The 20,450-nt window shown below is 39.1% G+C and overlaps 1 protein-coding gene across 1 annotated transcript; it reads left to right on the top strand.

Moving 5' to 3' along the window:
• The first annotated feature begins 1,266 nt into the window (after positions 1-1,266).
• On the top strand, positions 1,267-19,087 carry LOC145457624 (scavenger receptor cysteine-rich type 1 protein M130-like). The gene is made up of 12 exons (XM_080335846.1): positions 1,267-1,585; positions 2,548-2,675; positions 4,917-4,968; positions 6,300-6,371; positions 6,426-6,527; positions 7,423-7,524; positions 9,763-10,089; positions 16,602-16,714; positions 17,021-17,075; positions 17,472-17,546; positions 17,847-17,909; positions 18,728-19,087. The coding sequence occupies exons 1-12, from the start codon at positions 1,345-1,347 to the stop codon at positions 19,054-19,056; spliced, it is 1,659 nt and encodes a 552-aa protein (XP_080191972.1). The 5' UTR covers positions 1,267-1,344; the 3' UTR covers positions 19,057-19,087.
• The last annotated feature ends 1,363 nt before the right edge of the window (positions 19,088-20,450 follow it).

The following is a 20,450-nucleotide window of genomic DNA, read 5'->3' as shown; positions in this document are numbered from 1 at the left end:
CGAGATATATTTGTAGGACTACTCTCTGCTTCTGCTCATGTGTGACTTTTGCTGCGAGTAAATTGCAGTGCAATCACCAATGGCCACGCCACTGCAAACAGTTCCTTTGTCGAATTCGGAAGGATCGTCACAGGGAGCAGCTTTACGTACGATGATTCCTATACACAGCCAGCATATTTTTCATTACAGAAATACCGTTTATGGAAAGTACAAAAACAAAATCATGAATATCAGCCTTCACGAAAGCGACTTTATGTGATGTATATGAACTTCTTTTGTATCCAGTAACCATTATGGCTCTCCGGTATCGAGAGTTAGCTTACATATTGGCCGGAAGGCGTGCATTATAGGAATGCCATAATGCAAAATAGACATTTGTAGCATATAGTGGAACGTTTTACAAGAAATCTATAGACACGACTAAAGACCGAGCGATTATCAGTTCGCCGATAATATCGAGTCCATATTACACTTTGAAAGAATGATCGGTATCGGCCATTGGACGTAAAAAAATATCGGCAATTTTAGTGACGTCACAATATTATAGTAGGAGGTCAGAAAACTAGAACCCTTGACCGCTAGACTGGGAGTATTGGGAGTACTGGGAGTATTTCATATACCTTACAAGATGCAGCATTTCTAGTTTATTCCATGTTCAAGTATGACAATGGCTGTAAAGCTGTTGAAAAATTTTGCTCTGAAGTTTTGAAAATGCGCCTTTTGAGGTAGATTCCACCTAATTTGAAAATCGGCTGAATATAGCGGTGTTATCGATGTAGGAGTTAGATATCGGTTTATCGGTATCGCCCCAAAAATCCAATATCGGTTGCGCTCTATCACGACTCGTAATAAAATTGCACGGGCGTAGCCAGGCGGCTTCACCAATCCGAAATTTTCGAATTGGAGATTTTGACGTCATACATGATTATTTCGTCACAATATATTCATGATAGCATGCAATTGTCAAACCATATCCCTTTCCTAAAATTTTGTTTCAGCCAGCTTCGCGGTTATCTTAACTTTTGTTCTTGCGATTCATTAGTCGAACATCTGAGGATTCGGGTAGTTTACTGAACTAAATTCGCATTTTTTATATTACCATTTATTATTCAAGACACATCAAATGACGGTATACATCATTAGTAAGTCATGGGATCCGCAAACTGACTCATGTTCTGGCACATGCAGGTAGCGTAAACTCAACATAGCTAGCACATCATGGTGTAACAAATCATTCGTATATTATGCTTACAAAATTTATACGCCCACAGAAGCTTTACTGGAGAAAACGAATCATGAATCACACGCAAAAATCAAACCGATGATACGCTTAATTATACCTTGATGCATTTTATTATTGCGTGGTTTGCAATCGGTCGCCTACAGATATCGCCAGAGCGAGCTATCCAAATATACCTGTTCTCCGGTCATTGGAAGAAAGGCAGCATGGATGCATTGTACCAAGTACCCAGGTCGTTAGATACTGCGCCTTACGACTTGGCGTCTGAAGGGACAGTGCAGATTAACACCGAGAATACATATGAACATATGCAAGCGTCTCCACAAAATCCCGGACCAGTAGAAGGTTAGTAAAAGTCTGAGCATGTCGAGTTGTCGACACATGGCGTATTCATTTCCATCTCTGTTCCTTTTATGTTTTTTTTTTCGCTACTTTTCATCCAGCGTGCAAGCCTCTTATTTGCACATAGTAGAGCAGGGGTCGCCTACTCCAAACGGGTCATCGGCCACTTTTCAAATTTCGTAGAGCCCGCGGTCCACAAGAATGTAATATCGAGACAAAATAGACCCCACTTTTAGTAGCCACGTTTTCAAATCTTTACGTCAGTACAACGCTGTGCTCTCTAACATGTACGACGGGCATAGTAACCACAAAGGAAGCAATGTTTAAATAAATAAATACAAATACAACAAAAAATGTCACGATCATTTTATTTTGAACTATGAGATGCGCAATTGCACATGATACGAGACAACGTTTATCGGCGACTAAGGAATCGATATTGGGGCTAGCGAGACATGGTACTAGCTGAAACACTATCTCCTCGTAAAGCTTGATCCCGTGGTGAAGCCGTATAAGTCGTATCCAAGCGTCTCCGTCTTGGCAGCAGTGCCTGGGCCACTGGACGTCAGGGGCGATACCCCCAGTCACATCAGCTAGTGAAGAATAGCTAGTTGACGTTGGTTCGGGAGAATAGCTTATTTTGAAACAACAACAACAATATTTTGAAAGTGAAATCGATTTCAGCATTCCAAAATGCTTTACTTAGCATTCATCAGAAATCTGAAATCGGATCGCGGGCCGCGTGGTGTTAAGCCCTGCTCTAGATTTCAAGGTGGGCCTCTGATTAAAAGACTATATTCCAAGTCGTTTCGGCACCCTCCAATCTGTTTATAATATCGCAACCTGGTGGCGTTTTGATCTGATATAAAAAAATCAAAAATGCTTGACCCTATCAATGCAATTGGACATTGCGAGACAAATGAAAAGACAATGCGTCACCCACCACATATACACTTTATATAAAGCAGCAGCAACGACGCCGACATCGAAATGTGGGAAAAGGCTTTCGGAAGACAAAGTCAAGTTTGTGATATTTGCGTTAATATTGGTCAATTTTGTTCTTGCAATTACGTCACTGGGAGTTGTTGTACAGGTGAGCGCAAACTTAATTGTCGGTCGGTCACTGCTCTTGCATTGTATAGTAATTATGTGCTTTGGCGAATGTGATATATACAGGTTGATTTCCTGGATAAAGTGAATATTTATGTTACGAGATCTGCTTATGAAATGCAATTCTCGAATTCGAGCAAATATACTCCACTGTGAAATAGCCTACGTAGATTAAAAGTTCGTCGGATTCCCGCCCTTAACATAGTCTGCTTTCTGCTCTGCAAATTGAAGAAATTGCAGACTGGAATCCTCAGTTCTGAGGACTGTGTGAATATTACTGTTAATTCTCCAGGGTTGGTTCGATTTGTTTCAAATAAGGTCAATTTTGTTTGAAATAAGGTCAGTCTCATGTTTGAAATAAGGATAGTCATGTTTGAAATAAGGTCAGTCTCATGTTTGAAATAAGAATAGTTATGCTTGGAATAAGGTCAGTCGCTATATTCATTATAATGTCAGTTGCATATCAACATATCCAAGGCACGATTTCCCAGTGGTAAACCCAGTCCTAACACATCCAAGACATGATGTCATAATGGCGACGTATAGTCCGAATACGCCCACGACCACACCAATTGGTCACAGGGTTGTACAATGACTCGAGTTATTTTCTCGAAATATACGGAAATGACTCGACTTGACTCGACTCAATCCGTGTATTGACTCGACTTGGACTCGAGTCATTGTGGTTGACTCGAACCAAGTCATATGACTAGAGAATCAAACGGCCAAGACCGACATTTCATTGAAATTTCGAAGAATAGTAAAGCATCCACACTGTTGTGATTTCGTCTATTGGTAGTGGTACTTGAAAATGCTACAGAAACTGCCAAAAGTGATGTATATCTAGTAGTATATCCAAATGCGAACCATTCGATATAACCAAACAGAGTTATAAAAAATGGGTTTAAAAAGACTTTAAACAGGAAACTGAGCAGTCAACACAGTGGCTTTTTTATGAAAATTAAATGTTGATGCTCGGTGAAAACAGCTCTGAAATTTCTCAGGCTATCTTCCTGAGTGCAGGATTAAACTACTTCTACTTGACAAACTGAAAATAGCGAAAAGTAAGTAAGTAGATCACCAAATATTGCGAAGTAGAAGTAGAATTAGCGGGAAATTGGATATACTTGAGTAAGTAGAAGTACTTCGTTACTGACCACCTCTGCTTATTTCAAACATGAGACTGACCGTATTTCAAACCTGATTAACCTTGTTTAGTATTTACGTCGTGAATGGCGTGTGTGTTCGGCCTCTGTTGCCATTCAAACATGGGGCCTGGGGTGGGTTCGGAGGGTGTTGACACTCAGACATCGTGTCTGGGGCGTGTTCACTGTTCAGTAGGGCTGTTCAAAAATAACCGTTTTTCTTGAATCTTGCTGGTTACTTGATTAAATCGTTAGGTTGCCTTAAAAACGACGCACACCAAATTTGAATTCATTCCAACCAATATTCGCGGATTTCGTAGAGTTTGAAAATTTTTAATTTGCCTAAAAGTGCAAAAAAAAATTTTTTCAAATTTTTCTGCCAACCCCATGAAATTGTTACGCTGTCTTCAAAAACGATGCAAAACAAATTTGACTCAATTCGAAGCCGTAGAAGTGGAGTTATTTCAGTTTTTCTTTGATATAGTTCTGGGACTATCCTTGATTGTTGGAACATCCCAGAATTATCATCAAAAAACTTGAATAACTCCGCTTCTGCAGCTTGGAATTGAGTCAAATTTGTTTTCCATCGTTTTTGAAGACAGCGCAACAATATCATAAGGTTGGAAGGAAAATTTGTAAAAATTTTTTGCATTTTTAGGCAAATTCAAAATTTTCAAACTCTACGAAATCCGCGAATATTGGTTGGAATGAATTCAAATTTGGTGTGCGTCGTTTTATAAGGCAACCTAACGATTTAATCAAGTAACCAGCAAGATTCAGGAAAAAAGGTTATTTTTGAACAGCCCTACTGTTCAGACATCATGTCTGAGGTGTGTTCGGCCCGTGTTGCCATTAGGACATGGTGTCTGAGATGTGGTTCGGCATGTCTTGCCGTTCAGACATGGTGTCTGGGGTGTGTTCGGACATCATGTCTGGGACTGACAACTGACCTTACAGTGATTATAGCAACTGACCATATTTCAAACATGATACTGACCTTATTTCAAACATGACTATCCTTATTTCAAACAAATCGAACCAACCCTCCCTCCTCTGTTAATTCGCTCTTGTTTCGTCAGAACAATAAGGAGATCGCGAGGACTATCGCACGTCTCGAGGAACTGCAAATGGGTAGGTGACGTAATGGCAACGTTCGTACGTCTCATTCTCATATTAATATAAGCATTGGTAGACTTAAATGTCATGCTATGAGTAACAACGACGTTCTATGTTATAGGAACTGGATCACCTTTATGTTTCCATGCACCATTAATCATCATTGGCGTGTTAATAATATCACTATTTCGAAGCATCGTAAGGCTGCAACACCAATCAAACCTAACCTAGGCCTGTAATGGCAATCAAATTACCGTGATATCGAAATATCGATAACACACTCTCTGCGAAAAGACTGTGTATTTCCACCCGTGTACCACCCATGATGTATGGGTGTGAATAAGAATATACATCGCTAAGAGTGCATATGTACAACTTGCTGTATTACGATAAGATAGTTCGGGATTCCGTCCTGTGTTTGAGGACTATGATATCCTTTGCTGTCATAAAACGGTTAGATTCAGTTACATTCAGATCAACAGCGATTGTAATGGCGTTTTATACATTTGCATGGACTCATTCAGCGTAAGATAATATACAGCATGGTGATCGCTTGTGTATTATATAAAAACAATATTTGACACAGATTTGACAATTCATGCCATCTTCGGTTAAATTTCTTTCCATTCCAAACTTCTGATTGCTCGCTGCATCGTTTCGCCATCATCAAGATCAAAATCATTAACCCCATACACCTTATCCCGTCGTATACATAGCGATTGTATGATATCGTGTGTATGAACTATAGTGTCGCAGGGTTCGCCACGATTTTCTACAACGAAACTAATGATGCTAATGAAGTTAATGATGCTAATGAAACTAATCAAGGTGGGGTTCTTAATTAGGGTTACCGTACGTCCTCCTTTAGGAGGATTTCTCCTTCTTTTTCATGTTTTTGAAAATGTCTTCCGAGGACGCCCAAATATCCTTCTCTCCTTTTTGAGATTTTGTCCTCTCTTTTGAGAATTTTGGTCAAATTTACTGTGAAATTGGAGTGAGATACCGTAAATCAGCACCGAAGTAAAGCTCCGGCGGGTATTCCGGGAGCTGACCGGAAAATGACTTCTTTTTTGTTAGTCAACCACCTGTAAACGAGACGGAAAACTGTATTTTGGCCCTGAGCGAGGAAGTTGGCCTTTTTCTTGCTGGAGATTTTTCTCCGGAATTCTGGGTTTGAAAATTTTGTAGAAGTGTCATCCTTTACCGATTTCAAAATATGGCAACCCTATCTTAATTGTAATAGCAGTAGGATTTTTCATTTACGATTAGTTGTGGCAGTGCAGTGTGCACGCTAGTTTAGTATTGGACATGTGATCGCCTACTAATGCAATTCGATATACTCACAGAAGCAAAAGAGAAGCTAGAGAGTCATCTGACTTCAGTAAATGATACCTTAAGCTCTGGCATCGTAACTCAAGGTAATACTAAACGAAAGGTTTTATCCATTCTTTCAGACATGTCCTTTATCGCAGAATATCCCAATGCACAAGGTCTCGTTGAGGCGATCGAATTGCTCAACAGAACCGTTGCGGACCAAGGAACGAAATTGCGTGATTTGCAAGCCAGCGTAGAAGGCGAGTATACATCACGGATCAGAAGTTCAGAACCATGCATGTCCTTTGTACATAGAATGATTAGGGCTGACGGCCTTAGCGCAGAGCTATAGCTATACTGTTATAGCCTGAATCCCATAAAACATCCAAGTCGGCCGAATGCGTCTCGCCTGTTGATTTCATATATACCGCGCGATGTGATGCAATTGTATGATGCCAATATCATTCAGCACGACCCTATCAAAAGTAAGGACTTTAATGAGAAATACTTCAATGCAAATATCCCGCAAGAGAGCAAATCTAGAACAGGTTCAATGAATTCATGACACAATATATCAGTCCGGCGACAATGTTGCGTCTTCACTAGATTAAATAGTCAGTATAGTATAACAAGTATAGGCTATATGACATCGACACGTTTCCGAGAAAGGGCGCATGGAAAGCAGAGTTTTCAAGTGAACAAATACAGAAAGCTCATTCACAGGCGAAAACGCCAATACTAAACTGATAGGCTATGCAAGTTACAGCGAATGCAATGTAGCAAATGATTGTGGTCGCAATGATATATATAACTTCTGAAAATGCAACAGACAGCAGAGAAATAACGCAGTATTCTTTGCTGACTGCGCCAATGCAATGCACTGATTGATTTCGTATAGGGCGAAATAGGTAGTTTGTTAGACTTTCACAATGCTTCCTACAGTATATCGATTGATATTTTCGTTCGCAATGCATCATGCCAGAGCCTTCGCCTAACTACATCTTATAGCGCAGTAAAATACCGGTACTACCGGCTACTTGATTTACTTTACCAGATCGTTTTGATCCCTCCTGTTATTTTCACTGCACTAATTTCTGTAATGTATTGGACCGTATAATGTAATTTTGAAAATTTAAACTGATATTTTTTTCGCAGAATATTCGAACGTACAAGATCTCACGATGACAATCGGCTTGCTCAATCAAACCCTTGTCAAGCAAGCAACGAAATTGGATCATTTGCAAGCCGGTCTAGAAGGCGAGTACTAATCACGTCTAAGAACCTAAAAGTTCCAATAAAAGCTCCTCTTTAGATGTAGTGCATGCATCTGACCTATACCAACCTCGATGCAACATGCACAAATCAAAATTAGCTATTTTCAACAAAATTCAGATCATGAACAATGTCATCAACGTGCTCTCAAACTCAAAGGTTGAGTTGAGTCATCCCAAATACTGTCTCGCACTCTACAGTACTATAAAGCATGAGTTGTTAAAGTATGTGGGTCGCGCCACTGTACGAGTGGCGCGACCCACATACTCGCGCGATTTTCTGCGGATATTTTGTTCGTGTCCGAGGTCACGGTGCTGGGTACACTATGGCCAACAAGCCAGGCACGTAAAATGTCGTTACTAAGAAATGGCTTGATCATGAAGATGTGCCGACCTTTACATCACACAAATTCGATTGAATTCATTATAAAATTAGTCCTACATCGGTTTGTCTGGAAAACACCGTCTGATACCGTTGGGATACTTTATCGTAAGGGTACGCAGGAAGACATGAAGTTTTGGCTAAAATACGCATGGGAAAAGTGCGGTACTTAAATGATCGGCGGAGATAAAACCTTGGCCAAAATTGTCCGTCGCTGGTTGGCCGAAACCTTAGATATTGGTATGTCCGGCTGTCGAAATGGTCGCCACTGAATAGTCACTTCCTTGTACTTTAAGTGCACACTTGCACAGTAGTACAACTGCGAACCATGGAAAAATGCACCACAGTTTGAAATCGCGAGGGTCAGATGTGTTTCATAAAGCTGCGTTACGTACAACTGTTGTCGGCGCATGAACGCAGCATAGGCTACTAGTATTAAAATGTATTATTTTTGATGTGTGTGGCTTAGGGCTGTTCAAAAATAACTTTTTTTTTCTGGATTCCAGCCATTCAGTGATTAAATTGTCAGGTTACCCTAAAAAACGCTGCACACCAAATTTGGTTCAATTCTAACGAGTATAGGGCTCCGCGGATCCAATTAAAATTTTTAATTTATACAGAAAAATTTTAGAAAAAAATTTCAAATTTTTCTGTCAACCCCATGAAATTGTTGAGCTGCCTTCAGAGACGATGCAAAACAAATTTGACTCAATTCCAAGTAGTAGAAGCGGAGTTATTGGAGTTTTTCGTTGATAATCCTCGGATTATCCACTAATCAAGTTTTTGAAGAAAGCTCAACAATTTTATGAGGTTGACAAAAAAATTTAAAAAGTTTTTTTTTTCAATTTTCCCTAATAAATTAAATTTTTTAATTAGATCTGCGGAATCTTATACTTGTTGGAATTGAACCAAATTTGGTGTGCAGCGTTTTTTAGGGTAACCTGACAACGGGAACGCAACAACGTTAATGCTTCTGAGGTTCAAGCAATTTCTTGTTGGGATATTCTACTGATGCATTGAACGATTGAATAATGCATTCATATTGAAATAAACCCCATTACATTCGGCTGACACTCGTTAGGGGTAATCGCCAGCAACTATGCGACTATAGTAAAGACTTTAAACGTACGTTGTAGCCTATGTCATTCAAAAATCGTATCGCCAAATACGACTATTCGGTTAAAGCGTTGTGCGTTCAAATATAATCGAGGCGGACAGATGGCTTAAGCTCAATGTACTATTTTTAGACTATACATTAACTCCTTTTGTTGGCACAAACTGTAGCTTGGCGGATTTTGATATAAGTCTACCCACACAATGATAGCATAAATGGCCTCTCCCTACGGCGCGAAATATGTCGTCTCTGTGATTCCTCGCACAAATTCAATATTTGTCAATGGCTTATTAGCTAATGATTTATTGAACATGGTTATTGCGGGGTTGTAGTGACTTGGGTCGCAATTCTTCGTTGACTCGACCCGAGTCATTTTCTTAAACATTGAGACATTCTAGATGGCTTGATTCAAGTTTTGTCTGTCAGGACCGATAGACGATATAAGCTGCCTTCTATCTGTTCGAATATACCCGCATGTTAAGAGTGAGAAAATGGGAGGCCTTTGATATTACCCAATAGCTTCAAAAAAAGAATTTAACCTGACCCGAACTCGATAATGAAAAGTGAACGCTATGACTTGGACTGAAGCTTTGTTTGCTATATGACTTGGCTATAGGTGGTGAATTGAAAATGACTCGACAAGTCAAAACTATATCAGTAGGATTGAGTTGTGACTTGGAACCTAGTTACTTGTTTACAGCCCTGGATTATTGTTTACTATTTTTCAGTTGTCATGGGCTCGGCTTTGAGGTTCAAGGGTGGATCGTTGAGCTCGGGGCGAGTCGAAATATCCTATAACGGAGTGTGGGGAACCATATGCGACGATAGCTGGGACATCAATGATGCAACTGTCATATGTCGCATGCGCGGTTACAGTCATGCCACAAACGCCAGCACCGTGGCGGAAAATAATCGAGGCGAAGGCAGAATATGGCTTACGGATGTGATGTGCACTGGGGAAGAAGCAACAATCTGGGAATGCGAGAAGAGTGCGTGGGCTGTTCACAATTGCGGGCACGAGGAAGACGTTTATGTAGAATGCCACGATCCTAAGTAATCAGCATGGACAGCAACAGTGGTTATTATTCCGGTTGATCAAATGAAGTTATTATTTGAAGGATTCCGACGCTTCGGTTGCTTTCACTTTCGGGCGAATTAAGCGGAAAATCGATTGTTCGTTTCATGGTCATGCGTAAAATCGGATAACGCATTCGAAATACTATACCGTTGCGTCATAAATTAATTTTCAATTACACTACACTGCAGTAGGCTAATCGGCACTGATCGCTTAAAACGCAAAAGAGTTTACCATATACCATATATATTGTACAGTAGTTCGATACCAAAGGACTCAATAGATAGAGTATTACTATGCAGCACACACACACACACACACACACACACACATACACACAGGGTTAAAATAGTAGCCTACAGTTATTCATCAAATACGGTACTAAGACAGGCAGTAACGACTGAAAGGGTATTTTCACTTGATAAAATTATACCACAAGACAATAGTTATCAAAAGCTTTTATCCCGGAAAAAAATCATTGATGGAAAAGTTAACAACACTTGTCGATTGTTACTCGCATGGATCGTCATTGATTCACCATAATTCCTCATCCTGTGTTGAAACGAACGAAGTGCTGCTTACTGTGCCATATTATAACGATAGGAATTGCGAGAATGTGTCCGAATTTGCTGCTGTTTTGCATGCAATTTATACTTTTGTTCCGTTCCCTCGCATTTTGGTCGACCTAAATGACCGTCCGGGTAATCCGGTGTCCGAATTAGGCGTATTCAACCGTATTTATTCGAAATAATTATAGATTATATTACCACCTTCACCACATTCTTAAGTGGTTATCTCCACTATTACTTGTCAATGGTTTAACTGGTTTATGGAGAGTCCTGTATTTTCTTTCAGTGCATTAGGATTAGGGCATATATGCCTTTTGTTACGCCTGTAAATAGACGTGACTTGGTATTGCAATGACTTGGTGTCGATTCCAGTAATTCTGCATTCTGCATTGTTACATGTTATGTGTTTTGGTTGAATACGTTTCCAGTTACAGACACCCTATCCAGTGATACTCAGAATGGGCTATTTCCAAAACGCGAACACAATAGACGCGTGTCAACAAACACAACACTGCGACGTAAACGTTTACAGAGAGGAAATTTCCTATGGCTGACAGAATTCGCTTAAAATATACCAAATATACTGCTTCAAAAGACAGGCTCGAACTATATTAAAAGAATATGCACAGAAAATTGTGAAATATATTACGTAATGCACAGGCACAATTAAAAAGTGATGAAAAGTAGGCTCATTAAAAGAACACATCACCCGAACACAATTTTGACATAGGGTAGGCTATATTTTCGACAATGGAAATCACGCTTAGACTCACACAATAGCAGCGCAAACACATTGATGTCACGAATACTGAAATATGGAGAAGAGAACGAGTCTCTCGGGTTACGCCTGTAAATTGGGAAGTTGATAAATCACAATAAAAGGGTAGCTAAAAGTACCCTTAATAGACGCGGCGGTTGAATTTATTTGGGAATTTTCTACTGTTCTCCTACCTACATAGAAGCAAGCTCCCGTGTGTGAAAAGACACTTGGTATTTTCTTCAGATGTGTTGACAAAGCTTGACCTACATCAACCTTGCAGTGGGGAAAGAGTAGGCTATATATTGTTACGCTGAGGTGAGAGAATGAGTATGGTCTCACAGAGAAGACCATGCGAATTGATATTCGGCTTGTCTAGAAAAGGTGCAAGGCAGTGAGATTAGAAGTCAAGAACTGTTAGTGTTGGTTTGGTATATTTATTATTTTAAGGTTAATAACCTCTGAACTTGCATTTAAGGCGAGTGCTTGCCTGTCCGATACATGATTTTGCGCAGTTTTCGGCCTTACGTGTCATTACTGGACACGAAAATTCCACTCTGAAATCACTTTCAATTTTGTACGTCCCTGACAGTCTTCCATGCGTCAGTAACTACTGTTTTTAGCTCTAGTTCTAGTTGCGGATTTTGAAAAGTGCGCATTAAAAAATCGTTGCCGAACCACTAGAAAACACGATGAGTATATAGTCAATATAAGAATTGTTGTTGCTGGTCATGAATCTTATTGTGTCCTATTCGTGTATAGGTCCGACATTAGCGAGTACATTGACGACCCCGTACATTAGCAAGACAACAGCATTCAAATCGAAGTTCATGTACCGGCATTTTCAACCGAGGATATCCACGTCTGAGATGCATCTGGAGACCAGATAAATTTATAATGGTATTATGTGACCTGCTAAACATATTAAGAGCCATGTAGCTTTTCGCCGCTTCCAATTTCCGTTAACTTGCAGCCTATGATATACTCCTACAGGTGGATAAAAGTTTTGATTCAGTAATTCGCGAAGTCAAATACTTCGTTTATCCGGATTAGAGCTTTTCAACCTGGGGATCGCGAAACCTCTGACCTTTCTTAATAATCAGCTTCACGAATAGGCTTTTAGCAGGTTTGGGTGAAGACTCTTACCTTATTTTCTTCTAGTAATCAGCATAACAAATTTATAGGTTTTCAAATCGGAAATTGGGCGGCATTAATAAAAAGGTTTTTGAAATATTGATCCGGACACATCTTTCGAATGGTAAACATTCGCGCCACTGATTTATAAAGTACTTATGTCAGAAGTATTGCATATTTCGAATCCATGCCGCATAGAAGTTAAATCTGTGCAATCCAACGTATCCCAGTATAGAAGGTTGGCACCGCACGTATAGTCTTCACGGCTCATTCCAATCTCTTCGAAAAAATTGTCATCTAATCGTGAATTGACAAAACATAAAAAGAACGAGCATATATAATTGTACCATCGTAGCTGTGGATTGTTTAGGAAACACCAAAAGCTCCAAGATTAAGAAATATCAAGGTGTGGGAAGAGTAATCAGTCAGAAATGAAAGGTCCCACTGTTTGAGAACGAAACTAAAACACACATTTCCGTTACGCGGCTAAGACAGAGGGTTGGGCGCAATGATCCGAGTATTGACTGTAATGATTCGAGTTGAGCAGCGCGAGTCAATATTTCGAGTACTGAATTTATACGCCTCTTACATCATACCAGTAGACTACATGCAAAGCTAGTGGCAAAGTGCAATGTATGTTCATAAAAATGGTATTTGCTCCAAAAATAAGTCGTGATCAACCCGTGGCGTTGTGTCATTAGTATGGTAGACAAATACTAAATTATTTCTGATAAAATTGAACGGGAAATACTATATTCGCGAAAGCTAGCCTACATTTTCCAGCTTGAGCCTATGCGTGTGGCATTCGAGAACTCGGAGATTAAAACTTGACTTGGGAATAGATTCACTCATCACTAGGGCTGGGCAAAATCGAGTACCTACGTGATTCGATTCTGAATCACATATTACGCGTCGATTCGAGTATTCGATTATCACTTATTATGACGCCACAACAGAATATACTGTATCAAAGTTCAAATATGTAGCCTACCTTTTATGCCACCACAAAGAACAAAAAGCCTGTTATCCGTCACATTAAAGATACTTCGGTATTTTTCGATCATACTTATTTCATTGCACTTCTTGATAATGTTGTGGGATGATTATGACTTCGGAAATTTGTTATTTCCAGTTACGTTAGTAGCTTTGTACTATGTCTCGTATGTTTGCGACACGACCAATCAAGTTTTCCAGGCTTCCTCAGTGAAAAATAGTGTCAAAAGTATAATTCTCGTTTGTAAATTAACTTTCAGTTGCGAGGAGCGTATAATTTCAGTACTCAAAAAAATCGTCTTTTACTACTCGACTCGAATCATTAAAATTAATACTCAATTGATATTCGAGTACTCGAATCACTGTTCCCAGCCCTACTCAGCACTCGTTTTGCCCTGTCCGATATGGTCATCATATTGCTCTCTTACTGAAGAACTAATTCAGCATCATCGTATTTCTCTACTGATGCTGTAGGCCTATATTTTCCATCATAAATACAATCCAATTCTCAGATCATTGCATATGATCCTTGAAGTTCGATCCACGCGTAGGTCCCTATACATAGAGTTAATAGTAATAAGCCTACGATTTTTTGCGCCAATAGAATCTGTATCTTGCACGAAGATATATCGACAGTTTTAGTTCACCCACGGTCATTCCCACGAAAATAAATGGCTCAGAAAGGAGTATACCACAACAACTTTGCCGACATATCAGGAGAACCTACCGAGTCGAACACGGTGACGACGGCGGCCCTGTCTAACCCCAAACAAGGTAACCATGCGATTGCATATATTTGGTGATACGATTGTTGATACACAACGTTCTTTCCAATTCTCTACTAGTTGCTGACGACCACCCCTGACGAGGGTCAGCCGAAAATATTCGGATTCATTTGAATATGAATATGTTAATCAATTATATATTGAAGTTTTGTACCAAAAAGCTCTTCAAAATTATAGCCGCTAGCATTAGATTTCTTCTGCTTGAAGCGCATGAGTCATAAATCTATTGTTCTTGAATGGTATTATTATCATAAATAGAGCCGAACGGTTATTACCGTTTCGATTGTCGGTAGAGGTAAAAATATCGGCAATTCTCGTGAAGATACAGCTAGGGTTGCATTTAAAACAAAAATCAATGTAAAACAACCACGTTTAAACACGTTTTCTGTCATGGCGTCACGAATATTTAATTGTGACGTCACGGTGTGATAGCATTGACAATTGAAAATCTAGAGTAAATATGGCTTCTTTGTCGAAAAAGGCTTCCAACACCTGTCTTAAGGACCAAAAAATATCTTTGACCAGGTCCACATTGTAATGTAGTAATTTTTACGGTCGTTGGTCATCATCATCAGAACCTCCATTGCGTGTTGATGATTTATATTTAATTGTTGAACCGACGACGATTGCGAGGGTTCCAACCATTCCATATCGTATACGTCAACTGTATCGGCTGCAAATCGTCCGTAGGTTCATGCTACGTTATTGGTCGAAGGTATATACACAATTATGGCATAATTGTACAACTTTAGAAAAAAATATTTTGTTCTCTTCAAAATGGCATTTAAAAAAAATTGTTTAAAACATGCGCCATTAGTTTTAAATTCGACCCTAATCACAGTAGTGGTCGAGCATAGAAGCATAATTAATACCATTAATTTCTACTCAAGCACAAGTCGAAGTATCATTTTCCCAGTAAGTAAAGAAGTAAGTATTCTATAGGCTAAGTTTTGCATAAAGATCTGGAAACTGTTAAGTTGGAGTAGAAGTATATAGTCTAAAATCGTAACCATTTGAGTAATTAGTGCAAGCACACAAAAGCTACGGGAGTACTCTGGAAAAGTAGAAGTACTTCGTCACTGGTTACCTTCGCTTACAAGCGTTCAGTGCCTAGTTTATTTCAAGTCCATGCATAGCGATGGTTGTAAAGCTATTCAAATGAATGCTCCGAAGTTTGGAAAACGCGCCGTAACCTGGATGCCATATTTCCTAAGTATATTGTTTGGATATCTCGGGGTTATCGGCGAAGGTGATAGTTATCTGTTTTATCCGATATCGGCCCGGCAAAAATGCACAATGTAAGAGGATCAGTTTTACCGACACTAAATCGAATTTCTTGGATTTATAATTCACAAGATTTACAAAACTTTCGCGGGAGCTTATGTAAATTCGATTAAAATTATAATTATAGCTACAGTTTTTTTCCAAATTAGATTAGAATTTGAATTGCTGAATTAACGAAAACTTGAAAATTTAATCAAGTTCAGTTCATCACTGTAGGGTTGCATTTAAAACAAATGGTTGTTTAAAACACTTTGTTTAAAACATGTTTTAAACACTGTTTTAAACAAAGGCCTTTCGGGATTTTTTTTTCAAGTTGTATAATTGTGCCATAATCGTGTAAATACTTGCCGAAAAACATGTTGTACGAGTCTACGGACGATTACCATCCGATATTACCGACGTGTACGATATGGAACCCTCAAAATAGTTGGTTCAACAGTTACAGTACGTATAGATATTTTTTCAAAGGAGCTATATTTACCCTATATTTTCAATTGTCCATGTCAAGACACTATGGCGTCACAATTGAATATTCATGACGTCATGGCTTAAAAAATAAAAATAAAACATGTTTTAAACAAGAGCCTTGTTTTAAACATGTTTAGGTTAAATGGATTTTTGTTTTAAATGCAACCCTAACCATAAGCAAGGATACGTCCACTGTCTGTAAGCTTCGCCCCGTTTCCAACTATGCAATTCTACAATCTACTGAAATTAGTTTAGCATAAAAATTAGAGCGTCGAAACATTTCACAAATTAGACTACTATTAAAATTTGACCAAATAAATATTTAATCAATTAAATTACACTTAGAGCAAAGAAACATTTACCAAGATAGATTAAAATTAGATTACCGGTACTTTGCTCATAGCTTAATTTGACAACTAAAATTATTTAGTTCTCCAAGTCAGCTCATAGGTGTGTCGATTTTAGTGGTATAAGTCGTACATTTTTCAACACTTATGCACAGGGTTTAGTGTGGGACTGAGCAACCTCATGCTGAAGATTGTAATCGTGCTGCTCACAATTTCGATTCTGCTGTCGCTCTCCGTTTTGATTCTCGCAATTTTGACTTACGTTACGGTAAGTGCATTATATTCACACCAGTAAAAACTTTCTGGGTCCTCGTGAAAAATAATCTCTGTTTAATCAAAGTGATTACGATGTTGTGTACGGATGTCAAACATACGGCTCATGGTTATTTGGTGGGCCTGGAGGACGGGCTATTTCGCCAACAATAAAATATTTAATAATTTATTATGTTGCTCAATGCCTTCGCAGGCCGCACAAAATATTGTCACGGGCCGCATGCGGCCCGCGGGCCGTAGTTTGCCCATCCCTGGGTTAAGGTCATTTTTTTTTTTGAAAAACGACCAATACATTTTTCAGAGAATCGAGCATGCGGAAATCAAACAGATTCAAGATCGCATTGTTAAAAATGAAGGTAATGTCGTATAACCGATATATTCAGCCGGTAAATATAAATAGATATTTGTCATTCTATTATATAGCTATATACTATTGCGACTGGGAGCAGTCTATACCATAAGTTTATGCTTGTAAAAACTGCCAGATACTATTAGGTAAACCAAAGAATTGGCGGTTATTTCATTGTGGGTCAGGGACAGTAATGTCGTGATAATTACTGTTCAAACTAATCAATTCTATTATATTAAGTTCCAATGATAGTTTTTCATTGTGGGCCAGGGACAATGATATCATGATAATTACGGTTCAAACTAATCAATTCTGTTATATTAAGGTTCCCATGATAATATTTCATGCAGAGCTACGCCGTAGATCATTGCATCATATAATTCTTGGAATTTCGATATTATAGCTACATTAGGACAACTTGATCAAACAATTCAAGCTCAGGAACTGCGATTGGATACTTTGCTCAAAGAAATTCAAGGTAAGGTCGTCGAAAGTTACCTTACGTAAATGCTAGTGTGAAGAAACGGTAGGAAAAATAGAATCACAGCCGATCCCAATGATTTGAGTCAAGTCAGCCATATCCAAAGCATTTGTTGATGTTTTTGTTTAATGCCGCGTAATGGTATATTTCTCGCGAAAACACAATAAATACTCACAACGTAGAGCATATAGATCTCGTAACACAAACAATGAACCATAGGTCGCATACAGAACCGAAATATAAATTCCATCTGCATGTATATTACAGTATTCACGGTGACAAAAAATTCGTTTTAAGATGTACAGCGGTCACAGCAAAATCAATCGAATAAAATGGACTCTACATTAAGGCAACTTCAAGGTAAGTACACAGAAAAGCATCATCATAGATATTGATAACCAGGATTAATAGATCAGTTGGCCACTGTCACGCATGGCTGGGGAATTGCTACTCCTTATGCTTCGAAATACATCATATTTAGACTTCGAAGGAATACCCGTTGGGTTATAATGCCTTTCTCAATAGATCAGTCGTTTTCTGCTAATTAATGTGACTCCTGAATATGATGTGTCTTGACTAGGGCAAGTTTTTGCAACTTTTGCAACTTTTTTTACAGCTTCCGGCAGCTTCCTAAATACTCGTAAGATATGTAGAATGCTGTTTTAAGCTGTTTGAAGGAATCTTATAGTGCAACTTTTTGCAACTTTTGTCCATATTTTTCATGCAACTTTTTGCAACTTTTGTCCATCTTTTTCATGCAACTTTTTGCAACATTTTGCAACTTTTTCGAGATTTCATGAAAGTATTTTAGATTTTGGTGTAATACACGGCCAAATTCGACTGAAACACCGTAAATAAGCACCGAAGTAACGCTTTTACGGGTATTTCGGGAGCTGAGCCGGAAAATTAACCTTTTTTTTGTCAACCGAGCAAAATGTGGTCAAAATGCAGCTTCTGCAACTTTTTTCGAAACTAAATGAATAAATGCAACTTTCCGCGGATTTAACTGCAACAAAAACTTGCCCTAGTCTTGACCTCAAGCTAAATCGTGCGAACCCCGGTTAAGAGCAACTGCAATAAATGAAAAATAACAACCAGACATTTTTCATGCAACAGCAACATCCATTTTCTGATTTCTTATCGTCGTTTCATTATTAATTACTTTTCGTTTCCAATAGTGCTCACACCGCATTCACAAACAGCCGTGCGTCTGGTCGGAGGAAACGGGTCGACGTCGGGTCGCGTTGAGGTTTTGTACCTCGGAGAATGGGCGACCATATGCGATGACTTATGGGACATCGAAGACGCAAGAGTGGTCTGCCGCATGCTTGGCTATAACGCCACTTCTGCTCTATGGGAGGCTCACTTCGGAGAAGGCACGGGGTTGATAGCGTTGAGTGGAATGGAATGTGTAGGCACCGAAGCTTCAATTTGGGACTGCCCGGGAAACTCTTGGGGATACGCTGAATGTGGCCACGACGAAGACGCATCGGTCGTTTGCGAATGAATCTGCATAATCAGCAACTATAGGACATACTAGCAATCAGACATGGGGTGATTACTTCATGAATGTAATCGATTGCGATTACGATTACTTCTGAAAGACGCGATTACGATTACGATTACGATTACAGCAAAATCAGGAAGTAGTCGATTACGATTACGATTACATTGGAAAAGTAATCACGATTACTCACGATTACATTTATTTTGCATCTTAGAAGCTATGTTGGAAGACAATATATGGATTGCGCTGAAAAGGCCTAATGAGATAACGAACTCCCTTTAAAAAAGATGCGCCATTTGTTTGTTACGTCATAATGTATCCATTGCCCATTTTCATGGAGGTCAATTTATCGCGCCCAACGATTTGCATTCTTGCCAGGGCCATAACTGCCGCACCCCAAATTTTCCAATAGGGTGGAGAACGAGCTCGAAGGGGACTCAAAAAATATTTCATAAACCAACATGAGTTATAGAGTATTTTCGAGAGATCTAATTAACTTGAAAATCCTCTCTAGATCAATGATTGCCAACCGCGGGTCCGAGAGCTGCATGCAGCTCTCAGCTAGCCAACTTGTGGCTCCCCTTGACGTTGGAAAATCCGACAAAAATAATATAAAATCAATCTATAACATAAAAAATGATATTCAAAAATTTCACTTGCTTTGCTTGGAATCTGGAGTTTATAATTTAGGTGAAGACCAATACCTTTGGTGTCGAGTAGCGATTCTCGACTCAGCAACGATTTCGGCACTCAACTCACGTCAAAAAGTATGCTCGCACTCAAATGCGTCTGGATCGGCACTCAAATTTAAGTCTGCTCATCATCAGACTTAATTGAGTGCATGTGGTGTTACAACACGTTTTACAACGCCATCTGACCAGCAAACCAATCGATTATTTGACTTGATTGTTAAGTTCAACGGCCGCATTGAATGAATGCTTTTTAACCATGATGAAATGTTTTCAAGTCATATTGTAGTTAATGTGGCCACTGACCCTATATAGTAATTTACAACTTGAGTTGCTAGACAGTAGACATGCAGTCAGATATAAAGACATGACAATTTGTTTATGCGTCTCACGAAAGTTTTTCTTTTAGTCTGCTACGTTTGAGCCACTACAATATCTTTTGATTATATAACAAACCTGAGGTCACGAATTAAGAACATACACTAAAGCAGTGGTTCCCAAGCGGTGGGGAATTCCCCACTGGTGGGGAATTCAATGGTTTCTGGTGGGGAATAGATGCATTTGTTCGAAATTATATACAGGACAGTCTACACATTCACAGAGACACATGCGCAATTACCGTTACCAGTTGACTGCTCTGGAATGTATTTATGAAAAATTATATTGCTTGTTGTTCACAAAACCTCATTTTTAACTCTGGATAGC

The sequence above is a fragment of the Botryllus schlosseri genome, chromosome 15, assembly GCF_051294905.1.
Source record: "Botryllus schlosseri isolate E-star chromosome 15, Bs_hap1, whole genome shotgun sequence".
Classification (NCBI taxonomy): domain Eukaryota; kingdom Metazoa; phylum Chordata; class Ascidiacea; order Stolidobranchia; family Styelidae; genus Botryllus; species Botryllus schlosseri.
The sequence above is the reverse complement of the archived record's forward strand: the minus strand, read 5'-3'. Positions and strand labels throughout refer to the sequence as shown.

Coding starts and splice junctions, on each gene's coding strand:
- LOC145457624 (XM_080335846.1), top strand. CDS start 1,345: ATGCATTTTATTATTGCGTGGTTTGCAATCGGTCGCCTACAGATATCG. Junction 4,969..6,299: donor TCTCGAGGAACTGCAAATGG/GTAGGTGACGTA, acceptor ATATACTCACAG/AAGCAAAAGAGAAGCTAGAG. Junction 6,528..7,422: donor TTTGCAAGCCAGCGTAGAAG/GCGAGTATACAT, acceptor TTTTTTTCGCAG/AATATTCGAACGTACAAGAT.